Raw genomic sequence first — 12,928 nt, 5'->3', positions numbered from 1 at the left:
AGAGAAAGGAAGGAGCTGGTCCGTGTAAAGCAGTAGGCAGAGAAGAAACAAACAGAGCTGGCTCCACCTGTAAAGCCAGACCTGAGTTCAATCCCAACATAAAAAGAGGAAAACTGTTTTCTGACTTTCAGCCCCTGCTCTGGTGAAGGGAGACAAGAAGATCCCTGGAACTTGCTGGCGGGCCATCCTAACCTAGTCCATTCAGCTACAGGTTCAGTGACAAATTCTGTTTCAAAACTTAAGATGGAAGGTATGGTGGCACACACCTTTAACCCCAGCACTCTGGGAGGAAGAGACAGGTGATCTCTATAAAGACAACCTGGTCAAATTAAATAAATAAGGTGGGAAGCAATCCACATGTACCCATACACAGATATACATGTGCACACAAACACTGCCCCACACATATACATATACACACACAACAAACTGTTCGTTATAACAATCTTACTATTTAGGAAGAGACAGATGATAGAGGAATTGAATACTACACAATGAACACATCTTTAAAAACTGGGGAGGAATGGGGCATAGTGGCACAGACCTTTAATCCTAGCACTTGGGAGGCAGAAGCAAGTGGATCTCTGAGTTCAAGGATAGCCCAGTCTACATAGAGAGTTTCAGAACAGCCAGGGCTACACAGTGAAACCCTGTGTGTGGAGGGGTGGGCCTGGGGGAGGAGAGCACAGTTCAGAGGCACAGTTTGCCTAATAGGCATCAAGATCAGGATTCGCAATCCCCAACTTCATAAAACAAACTAAAAGTGGGCCACCTACACCTTCCTACATTCTCTAATGTAAATAACTGATAGAAGAAAAGAAAAATAGGAATGGATATGATGATCACACCTTTATTGCCAGCAGAGGCAGTCAGATCTCTGAAGAGTCAGATCAACATAGCAAGTTCCAGGCCAGCCAGGGCTATATAGTGAGACCCTGTCTCAAAAACAAAACAAAACTTCCAGGGAAGGAGAGAGACACCCCAAGCTCAAAGAAGCAGAATTTTTCTACTACAATTATATAGGTCATTGTAAACCAGGAAAACAATTTTCTCATATTAGGTATGGTAAGAGTTAAAGTGGGGGCTGGAGAGATGGAGAGATGGCTCAGAGGTTAAGAGCACTGGCTGCTCTTCCAGAAGTCCTGAGTTCAATTCCCAGCAACTACATGGTGTCTCAAACCATCCATTATGAGATCTGGTACATGGAAGCAGAATGTTGTATACATAATAAATAAATAAAATCTTTAAAAAAAAAAAAAGAGTTAAAGTGGGCTCATTTAAGAACTCCACTAGGTAGGCCTAAAGAAATAAATTTAAATATTCATAGTTACTCAAATAAGAATTCAGAAGTTAGAAGATGGTCTAGATGTAGATAATGTAGTACTTAAAATTTCTAGCCCAGACCACTTCTCTAATCTTCAAAACCAAACTCAATCTTAGCACCCACCCAGCCAATTCATCACCAGCTCAAAGCTGACCTGGCCACATCTCAAAATCAGCATAAGCATTTACTCACTCACCTAATGCCTAGACACTACCCTCCACAACCAAGCCATTAATTACTAAGTGTGATGATTTTCCTTCCTAAGTATCGATACTGTTCTGGGATGGATGGTTTGTGCCAAGCCATTTTAATCTCAGAGCAAGGCTGTTTGGACCTCAAAGCAGGTTAGGTTTCAATGCAAAGTCCCTGCTGCCTTCAGAAAGAGCTAACTTAAGCTCTGGCTGCAACCTGTCTCAGGACACACTAACGCCACTGTCTCCGCTCTTTAATGAGCACACTAGACCATCAGAAATTTGACCATGAGTGACCCACACTAGACCATCACAAATTTGACCCTGAGTGACCCACACTAGACCATCACAAATTTGACCCTGAGTGACCCACACCTACAATGCACAGAAACAATTCACACACACACACACACACACACACACACACACACACACACACACACACAAGTCCCACCAGAGATGACATCATGACACTGAGACAATGCCAGGAAAGCCTCCTATTAAAGAGCCTAAACTTTCTACTTCTGCCTTTTCATCTTGGTGAATTCACAAGTTCAAGTTACCTATTTTATGCATTCATAGAATTTTAGCATACACTATTTTCACTTACGGAACCATGAGAATTTTATCTGCCCCTACTCTTAAGAGTGGGAACGCCTGAGCCAAGACACACGGGGGCGGGCCTAGGCCCTATCCCCTATCCCAAAGGATACAATATACTCTGATGACACCCTATGGAAGGCCTCACCATCCAGGGGGAGCAGAAAGGATACGTGATAGGTAGGGTTTTAGTTGGGGGGGGGGAGTGGGAGGGAGGAGGGAGAAGGGAACTGGGATTGTCATGTAAAACAATCTTGTTTCTAATTCAAATTTTAAAAAATCTGAGAAAAAAAAAAAAAAAACTTAAGTGCAAATGGATCAACGATCTCAACACAAATCCAGCCACACTGAATCTTCTAGAAGAGAAAGTGGGAGATACCCTTGGACGAATTGGCACAGGAGACTGCTTCCTGAATATTACACCACTGGCACAGACATTGAGATCTGCAATTAATAAATGGGACCTCCTGAAATTGAGAAGCTTCTGAAAGGCAAAGGACACAGTCAGTAAGACAAAAAGACAGCCCACAGAATGGGAAAAGATCTTCACCAACCCTGTATCTGACAGAGGGCTGATTTCCAAAATATACAATGAACTCAAGAAGCTACTCAACAAAACATCAAACAACGAAATTAAAAAGTGGGGTGCAGAACTAAATAGAGAATTCTCAACAAAGGAATCTGAAATGGCTGAAAGGCACTTAAGAAAGGGCTTAAAATCCTTGGCCATCAGAGAAATGCAACTCAAAACAATTCTGAGATACCATCTTACACCAGCCAGAATGGCTAAAATCAAAAACACCAATGACAATCTATGCTGAAGAGGATGTGGAGAAAAAGGAACACTCCTCCATTGCTGGTGGTGGGAGTGCAAACTTGTAACACCACTTTGGAAATCAGTATGGTGGTTGCTCAGAAAAATTGGAATCAGTCTACCTCAAGATCCAAAATTCCTCTCTTGGGCATATACCCAAATAATGCATGTTCATACAACAAGGACATATGTTCAACCATGTTCATAACAGCATTGTTTGTAATAGCCAGAACCTGGAAGCAACCTAGATGCCCCTCAACTGAAGAATGGATAGAGAAAATGTGGTACATTTATACAATGGAGTACTACTCAGCAGAAAAAAGCAATGGAATCTTGAAATTCACAGGCAAATGGATGGAACTAGAAGAAACCATCCTGAGTGAGGTAACCCAGTCACAAAAAGACAAACATGGTATGTACTCACTCATATATTAATTTTAGACATAGAGCAAAGGATTATCAGCCTACAATCCTCTTCACCAAAGAAACTAGCAAACAAGAAGAACTCTAAGGGAAAAATGCATGGACCCCTGAGAATGGGAAGGGGCAGGATCTCCTGAGCTAATTGGGAGCATGAGAGTAGGGGAGAGGGAATTGCCAGAATGAGAGGAGGAGAAAAGGAGGAGAGAGGAGGAAATGGAACAGAAGAAATGTTGAGCTGAGGGAAGAATAGAGGAGAGAGAGAAGGATGAGAGATACCATATCAGAGGGAGCCATTATAGGTCCGAGGAGAGATCTGGCACTAGGGAGATTTCCAGAGATCTACAAGGATGACACGAACTGACAATCTAGGCAATGGTGGAGAGGATAACCTAAAAGCCCTTCCCCTAAAATGAGATTGATGACTACTTTTTATTCCATCCTAGAGCTCTCATCCAGTGGCTGATGGAAGCAGAGGCAGACACCCACAGATATATACTGAACTGAACTCTGGAACCTAGTTGCAGAGAGGGAGGAATGAAGATCAAAGGGGTGGGTACCCACAGAAACAGCTGGCCTGTACAAGGGGGAGCACATGGACCCCAGACTGCTGTCTGGGAGGCCAGTACAGAACTGATACAGACCCCTCAACATGGATGTCAATGAGAAGGCCTCTGCACTCTATGTGGCCGGTGGTAGTGGATTAGTATTTTTCCCTGGTATAAGAAGGGACTTTGAGAGCCCATCCCATGTGAAGGGATGCACTCTCGGCCTGGACACATGGGGGAGGGCCTAGCCCTGGCCCAGGATGATGTGGTGGACTTTGGGGAGCCCCCATCAACGGCCCTACCCAGCCTGGGGAGTGGAGGGTGGATGGGGGGCCGGTAGAAGGTTGGGGGGAAGGTTGGGGGAGGGGAGGGAGAGGGAGGAAGGATTGACATGTGAAGCAAGCTTGTTTCTAATTTGAACTAATAAAAAAAGTTACAAAAAATAAAAAATTAAAGAGTGGGAACACTAGGATAGTAGAGGTTTGGTTCACCAAAATTTCCTTAGCATCAAGTACAATGTGTGGCACAAGGGGAATGCTTAAAGTATAAGCTGAATGAATTAAACACTCCCTGCAATACCTAGCAGTCTCTTCACCAGTCAGTCCATAGTATCACTGAGTTGATGGAATTGTTCCGTGATTGCTAAGTGCTATGGCCAATGTGACAGCCATTAACTAAGCATGGCTTATGGATCACTTGAAAAGTGATTAAACAAGGCCATTGAATTCCTAATTTTAATAATCCCCCCCCAGCCCCGAGAACTAGGGCTTGAACACTAGGTAAGATCTCTACCACTAAAACACACCAGCAGCCCTTCTAGTCTATTTGTTACTAATTAATATATGAAGACCTACACGTGGCTGCATTGAACAACAACTCAGTTCTTGACATTTAATTAAGAACATGGTTAGTTTCAAAGTGATCTTGGCAGGACCTCAGTAAACTCGGTTCTTCCTCCATTTGGTCTTGACTTGGTGCTTTCTAATAATCCAAACTAGAGTTAAATCACAAGTGGCTTCCATTCCGAGTTCCTGCCACTGGCGAGGTACACAACAGTGAGCGAGAAGCTTCTAAGACAGCTCATGCAGAGTACACAAGCTACACTAATTGCTCAGGGGGCGGGAGAGTGGGGGTCTTGAACTTCAATAAAACTAAGGCGCCAAATATCTCCCCACTAGCTAGAGCTATTCCCCAAACAACCTCCCCAGCTACCACCTTCTGCCCAAGAGGCCTTTCTAATTGCACGCTCTGGGAGTACCGGCTCCCAGCGCATCTGTCGTATCTGCCCTGTTTCAAAAAGAAAAAAAAAAAAAAAAAAAAAAAATACCCCTGGACTCACTAAAAGGCGGAAGAGATACCAGAGATGTCACGGCCAGGAAGAACCCGAGACTGCGAAGAGTCGGCCAGCCCCACAATCGGGGTCTCCGGCCCCGTACGCACGGCGACCCGCAGCGAGCAGACCCCGAGATCCCGGCCCAAGTTCAGTATTTCAAACACCTCGACTGGCACTTGGGCCTCAGCCAGGCTCCTTACCACTACTCACCTCAGTCTCGCTCAGATGCTCCACCGGCGCGTACACGTGCCGCGGGGGTGGGAGCGGAGGGCAAGCCCCGACAGTGTGGGCAGGGTGCGCCTGCAGCCAGGCCTTGGCCATCTCGTCCTCCTCTTCGTCCGTGCTCTCCTGCGGCTGGAACTCGCAGTTCAAATCCAAATCCAAACCCACCTCGGGCCCCTCCTCTTCGACCTCTTCCTCTTCCGCTCCCAAAATCTCCTGAGAGGTCCCGGCCTTCACCTCCTCCTCGGTCGCCGCCGCTGACGCGTTCTCCACCTCCTCCTCCTCCTCCTCCTCCAGCTCGCCAGGCCACGGTAGATCTTCCAGCTCCATGTTGGTGTCGCGCTCCAGCCGGCAGTGGAGGAGGAGGAGAGGGGAGGGGCGGGAAAAGGAGGGGAAGCGGGAGCGAGTTGACTGGCGGTTGAGGCCACGCGCAGGCGCACCTTGCTGCCGCCGCCACGGGCGGGGCAGGGCTATGAGCGAGCGCGCGCGTTGCTAGGGACGCCCCGCGAGGCGCGCGGGAAGGCCGCGCGGGAGAGGAGGACCTGCTTCGTCACCAGACCTTGCTTAGAGTACTGTATGCTCACAATAAACCTAGACCAGGCTCTCCTGCGGGCACTAGGGCACTTCCTGCTCAATTCAACCCTGGCTTTTTTGTATCTTGACCTCAACCCATAATAATAGCACCTGAAAATTACAGATTCTTTCAAGGGTTAGGGCCTTAAGTGACAGTCTACAGCTGGCACTTGAACCTAGCAGTGGTGAAAATTTAAGGGGATAGTTTGGGGTTTTTAGGTTTTTTTGGGTTTTTTGTTTTGTTTTGTTTGAAATGGACGCTGGCGTCAGAAACGTTGAAACTGGGATCTGAGAAGGAGCGCCTATAAAATGAGGTTAAGAGGCCTCTGCAGAGCTGACAAGATGGTTCTGCATCTACAACACAAGCCTAAAACCTGAGTTCGATCCCCAGAGCCCATATAAAGGTGGATGGAGAGAAGAGATTCCCCTAAATTGTCCTTACTGTCCGAAAGCTCAAGGAGGAGGAGGAGAATGGGAAGTCGCCTTTTATCCCAGCACTTTCTACATAGGGAGTTTCAAGACATCCCTATGGTGACATAGAGAGGCCCTGTCTCAAAAGAAAAAAAAAAACTTTAAAATTAAAAAGAGGGCGGGCAAGATGGCTTAGCAGGTAAAAGCCTGTGCCATTACCACCCTGCATGACAGCAGCAAAACTGCACCTCCTAAAGCTAAAGGCATCACCAATTGGGAACCAAGTATTCAACCGACTGAAACATTGAATTGGACATTTCAAATTTAAACCATCACAAATAAACATTTGTTCCTGTCTCCCCAGAAAAGGCCACAAGTATGCCAAGTGTCTAGAACAGTTTCTGGCATTTAAGGAGATGCTCAGTAAACACTGTCAAATTAAATGAACAAACTCCAGATTGAATTGACTGGTCAAAAGATGGTAAGTAGAACACTGGGATAATTTGGCTTCCCTTGGAGTTCCTAAGCTGTCGGCCTACTGCAGAACTTTGACTTCCTCTGCCAGCTAGCACCTGGGGGCATCAGATAGGCAGAACAAGCAGTGCACCTCCAGGTGTTTCTGTGGGTGGAGGGAAGCTGATTATAACTTGCAGTGGACTCCAGGTAGCAAACCCTCACAAGATGAGTCATTGCCACCAATGACTAAAGAAATCCATTAACAGCTCAAAAAATGATATTTATATATGGCATCCATAGAAAACTTTTTCTATGTATATGCGTATATATGTTGGTTTTCACTAGATTCCGTAGCTGCCCCTTAAGCAACTGCTGTCCTAATCAGCAATTGTAACTCCGCAGCTAGGTTATATATTCCACAACATATATATGTGTGTTAAAAATAAGATAAAGGGCCAGAAAATTTAGAAATAAAAACATGAAGGGAATACATGATAAACCAGTGAAGGCAAAATGGAGTATTCAGTAAGTTGCTATTTGCTCTAATTTCATTTCTGTTATTGTAATAAACTACCTAGCAAAAAGCAATTTAGAGAGAAAGTGGTTATTTTAGCTCACAATCTCAAGCTATTTACAGTCCATCACAGCAGGAAAGTCAAGGCAGCAGGACACACCACAGCCATAGTCAAGAACAGAGAGAAATTAATACCTGTATGCTTGCCTGCTTGCCTGCTTGCTTGCTTGCTTGCTTGCTTTCAAGAGATAGAGTGTCCTGTTAGTTGATTTGGGAAGACCCTATCCACTGTGGGTGGCACTATTCCCTAGGTAGGAGTATAAGAATATAGAAATGGGTAAGAATATAGAAATCTTGAACTGAGAACAATCAAGCAAACATTCATGCACTCATTTTACTACCCTCATGACTATGGATGTGATGTGACCAGTTGTCTGAAGCTCCTGCCACCAGATAATGGACTATACTCTCAAATTGTAAACCAAAATAAACCCTTCCTTCCCTGAATTGCTCTTTGTCGGGATGTTTTATTTCAGCAACTGACAAGCAACTAAGGCTTGTGACCAATTCCAGATATACCACATTTTCAAAAGCTTTTGTTTGAAACCCACTCGCAGGTGTCCATATTCTTTGGTTATAAGTATTCTTTGGTTGTAAGTAATAGAAGTGACTAGTCTGGTCAATTTGTTTGTTTGCTTCCTTACTTGTTTGAGATAGGATCTCACTCTGTAGCCCAGGTTGTCTTGGAACTATGTAGCTGACCTCAAACTTGTGGGGATCCTCCTTCTTTAGCTTCTCTAGTGCCAGGACTATAAGCATTAGCTACGTGTCTGGCTTCTGCTAGTCGACAAAATTGAAAACGAAATTTATTGGAAAGGAGCAATCTAGCAAAACAGAACCTCTCAATCAATTCACAGTCTAGAAACATTGAATAAAATACTATTTGACAACATCAACATCATGTAACTAAACCATCTTCTATGAAACAATGAAATTACAAGAAACATGGAGTTGCATAACTCAAAACAGACAACTACATATCTTATATACATAATGTAAGGTAAATCGAGAGGTATTTCGAGAGTTACAAATTGTCTTTATTATGGGGACACAAATGGGATTCAAATGGAAACACAGACTCACAGAATACCAGACAAGGTAGAAGTTGCTATGTTCTGCTGCTCTGCCCTGGGGAGATGTGAACAACTACACAAGCTTGCTTCTGTTCCCACCTCCCAAAAGAGCATGTTTCTTCTCTCACTTATCTGTCCATACATAGAACCACAAACCCCAAAAGCTATTGGCTGAGTGAATTCCCACAACAGTAAGGAGCAACATGATAACCTCAAGACTCCTCATTTTTGCAAGTGGACACAAACTATAGAATAACACTTCAGTTCTGTTCATATATACTTCCTGTCTCAGTCTGCATCACAGGATCTTTATTGGTTAGATGACCCCAAACTCCATTTCTGAGGACTCTTACTTTTATAAAGTGGCTGTCATTTTACATTACATGATATTGCTAGATATGCCATTCTTAGAGAATGCCCCAGAAGATCATTTGTGTTCCAGATATATTATTCCCTTTTAAACATTTTTTAAGATTCATTTATTAATGTGTATGAATGTTTTTGTCTGCATTTATGTATGTGCACCGTGTGTGCCTGGTACCTGGAGAGGTCAAAGGAGGGTGTGGAATCCCTTAGAACTGGAGTTACAGGTGGTTGTGAGCCACTATCTGGGTCCCAGGACCACTGCAAAAACAAGTGTTCTTAACCCATAAGCCTGCTCTCTCCAGATATATTCTCTCCTCACTCCATTTTATAGCTCTCTCCCTAGTTCCCTTTGATAATCAGAATCAATTACCCTTGTCAAATAGAAAGCCCCTTTCTGGCCTATTGAGCCAGGGCCATGAAAAGTAAACCAACTTCCAGTTCCATGGAGCCCTTGTCTTCATGTTGAAAACTATCAATCTATACACACACACACACAAAGTGGCAAAATTCAAAGACAATGAAGCAAGCATTTTGCATTGAAAATTAACCACTTTTATTGACTTGGTTCCCAGGACCATGAATTCTGTGAAAGAAATTTCACTATTCCTGAAATAGTAACATTTCAGAGGTAAGGTGCCCACTCCCCTCCCCTGACTGCTCTGACTGTCTCGCATCTGGCTCAGTGACAGTCTGAACAGCCCACTAAATGGTACTGTAAACTCAAGGTAAGGAAGTTCATGAGAAGACCTGCAATTTCTGTGGTATTCTTTCTTAGTGTATTAGGCAAAGTGAGTGGGGGTTATATAGAGATATAGATGCAAAGGATGATAGGGACTTGTTATAAAAAATTGGGTTACATGCTTACAGAGCCTGAAAGGTCCCACAACAGGTTGGAGACTTGGGTATCTTGGTCCAAGGAATCTCATAAATAACTTTCAGTCTGAAGCATAAGAACTCAAGAATCTGATGCAAACTAAGAACCCGCGTTCTGTGGTTCAAGAGCAAGGGCATAAAATATCTGGGCTCCACAAAAGACAGAGTTCTACCCAGGCTCCCAGATGATTGGATAATGTCAGCCTCACTCGGTCCACCAACCCACATGGTACTCTCTAGAAAAACTCCCTTAAAGTCAGGGTGGTGGCATGTGCCTTTAATCCCAGCACTTGTGAAACAGAAGTAGGCATATCTCTCTGAGTTCAAGACCAGTCAATTTTCTGTATGGGAAATTCCAAATCAACCAGGATTACATAATGATACCAGTCTCAACAAACAAACAAACAAAAACCCCCTTTAGTTTATAATTTTAGTAGGAAATGGGATTACTACTTCCATTAAGCCCTTTCTACCACAACAGACAATTTTAAGGTCAAGGAACAATGTGAATTTTTCTGCCAGTGGCTGGATATCTCTAACTGTAAAACTCAAGAGCTAAGGGAAAAAGTCACAGGATGTATTTGAAAATCCGTTAAGCCACTGTAGAAAGAATGTCAAGAGTCTGGGGGAAATAGCTCAGTGGTTAAAGGGCTTGCTACACAAATACCAGGACTTGAGTTGGATTCCCCATATCCATGTAAGCCAGGCATGGCAGCAAGTACCTATAGTCCTCGGACAGAGGAGAGGAGACAGGAGCATCCCTGGGGCACATTGGCCAGCCAGTCTAGCTGAGCTCCAAGTTCAGTGAGATATGTCCTCTCAAAAAATAAGATGGAGAGAGTAGAGAGATGTTTCAGCAGTTAAAAGCACTTGCTGCTCTTGCAGAGGGTTCGGGTCCCAGCACCCTCATGATGGCTCAAAACTGTCTGTAACTCTAATTCCAGGAGATCTGATTCCTTCTTCTGACCTCCACAGGTACCAGAAATGCACATGGTGTAATGGAGTGTTTTGTCAGGAATATTGGCTCCAAAATAAAATGCATAGGCTTAATATTAATTATAAACGCTCAGTCAATAGCTCAGTCTGGTTACTAGCTAACTCTTCCATTTTAAATTAGCCCATATTTCTTATCTACCCTCTGCCATGTGGCTGCATCTTTTTTCAACACGGCATGTTCATCTTACTTCTCTCTACATCTCTGGAGACTCCTCAGACTCTACCCTTCTTCCCAGCATTCTCTCTGCCTCAAAAATCCTGCCTCGCTATCAGCCAATCAGCTTTTTATTATCAATACAAGCAACACACTTTCACAATGTACAAAAGGATTATTCCACAGCAACATGGTGCGCATATGTACATGCAGGCAGAACACGCATACTCATAAAATAAAAGAGAAAAAATAGACAACTGAGGATGACAGCTGATGTTGACCTCTGGACCTTTGCACACACTTGTACACATACACACTTTTACACACACACAATATCAACCCAAGTGTAATCGCCTAGCTCTCCTAAGTCCCATGCTAAAAAATGATGCCCCACAGTGAACTCAGGCTCTGCAGGTATATCAGCTTTGGTTTAGAGCCAGTTACAATTCCCGGGAGGATTGCTTTTTTCTCTTTCACCAGGTTCAGTTGCCATGGTGAATAGCATGTGTCCCTTTGGGAACAACAGAAAGGAAGATTTGCCGTGTGTTTCTAAGTGACATCAGGGGACCTGATCGCTTTAAAGGGTCCTGACTCAGAAATGGCAAAGAAGAGATAAGCTCTAATTTTTTGCTTTGTAGCTATGTCAAGACTCCACACACTTACAAGGTTCTCCTCCTCCTCCTCCTCCTCCTCCTCCTCCTCCTCCTCCTCCTCCTTTTTCAAGTTTTACCATTTAAATAGAACCTCAGTGGATTGTCCATTTGACCCTCATTGCTCACAAGAACCACACCTAAGTTTTCTGTGGCTCAACTATTTTGATTACTGCTTTAACCATTCTTCATGGAGTCAGGCCCTCGTTTTCTCCGTTGTTAAGGTCACTTTGTGGCCTCCGCTTCTTGTGATATGATCATCTTTACAGCAAATCCAACGAGCACACGTCAGTAGGAAAATACCATGAATTCCCCCGTTTCTATTTGTTTAGATTTATTTTTATTTTATGTGTATGAGTATTTTGTATGTGTGTCTGTGTACCACTCACGTGCCTGGTGCCTATGGGGGTCAGGAAAGGGCATCTGGTCTCCTGGCACTAGAGTTACAGACATTTGTGAGCCACTATGTAGGTGCTGGAAACCAGACCCAGGTCTCTGAAAAAACAGCAAGTGCCCTTCATTGTCACCTCTCCAGGCTGTTTCTGTTTTTCTAAGCCCAGATAAGAGGAACATTCTCTGAACCTTCTCAGGGAAGTTACGTAGGGAAAGGTAAGGGGCGCACGCGCACACACACACACACACACACACACACACACACACAAAGTAAAAATAAATATTTGTAAATTGTTCTTTAAAAAGCATGCTGCAGCCGGGCGTTGGTGGTGCACGCCTTTAGTCCCAGCACTCGGGAGGCAGAGGCAGGCGGATCTCTGTGAGAGAGTTCCAGGACAGCTTCCAAAACAATACAGAGAAACCCTGTCTCAAAACAAAAACAAAAACAAAAACAAAAACAAAGCATGTTGTGCCTTCCTCTCTTGCTCCCTTCCTTCCCTTCCCCTTCCCCTTCCCCTTCCTCTTCCTCCCACATTACCTTCCTGTCTCCTCCCCCTCACTCTGTCTCTCCCTCTCACACTCTCCCTCTCCTGCAGTAAGAAACTGGTTAATGTACTCAAAAAAAAAAAAAAAAGCATGTTGCTAATTTTTCAACTCCATGTCCACATACATTATTCATGTCTGATGAAATAAACTAAAAAAATAAAATCTTCCATTTGATTTTCTAAATAGGCTTTGACTTCATAATTGAACCCCTGGGAGATGAGGCAATTGGCTCTACTTAAAGATTTTGATATAATGAGAGGAAGTAAAAAGGCATGGCCTAACCATGGAGGAAAGAAAGAAAAGGAATTCCAATCGCCAAAGAACAGTTAACATCAGGTAAGGTGGGGGTGGAGAGGTCTTCTGCTTGCAGGAAAGAATCTGTGACATTTTTTAAAAAGTATTTATTTAATG

At 43.9% G+C, this 12,928-nt stretch overlaps 1 protein-coding gene across 12 annotated transcripts in view; it reads right to left on the bottom strand.

The window, feature by feature from the left end:
- The window catches only part of Alms1 (ALMS1 centrosome and basal body associated protein), a 115,097-nt gene extending 109,228 nt beyond the window's left edge, over window positions 1–5,869 (bottom strand). For 5 of the 12 annotated variants that reach the window (XM_035448830.1, XM_035448832.1, XM_035448836.1 and 2 more), the window contains exon 1: window positions 5,441–5,866. In XM_035448830.1, the coding sequence (XP_035304721.1) occupies window positions 5,441–5,782 (342 nt within the window). In that variant the 5' untranslated portion in view covers window positions 5,783–5,866. Of the gene's footprint in view, window positions 1–5,440 lie in introns of all 12 variants that reach the window. The other 7 variants (XM_035448833.1, XM_035448835.1, XM_035448837.1 and 4 more) reach the window with 4 other exon arrangements.
- Window positions 5,870–12,928: the final 7,059 nt, after the last annotated feature.

The sequence above is a fragment of the Cricetulus griseus genome, chromosome 8 (genome assembly GCF_003668045.3).
Source record: "Cricetulus griseus strain 17A/GY chromosome 8, alternate assembly CriGri-PICRH-1.0, whole genome shotgun sequence".
NCBI lineage: Eukaryota > Metazoa > Chordata > Mammalia > Rodentia > Cricetidae > Cricetulus > Cricetulus griseus.
The sequence above is the reverse complement of the archived record's forward strand: the minus strand, read 5'-3'. Positions and strand labels throughout refer to the sequence as shown.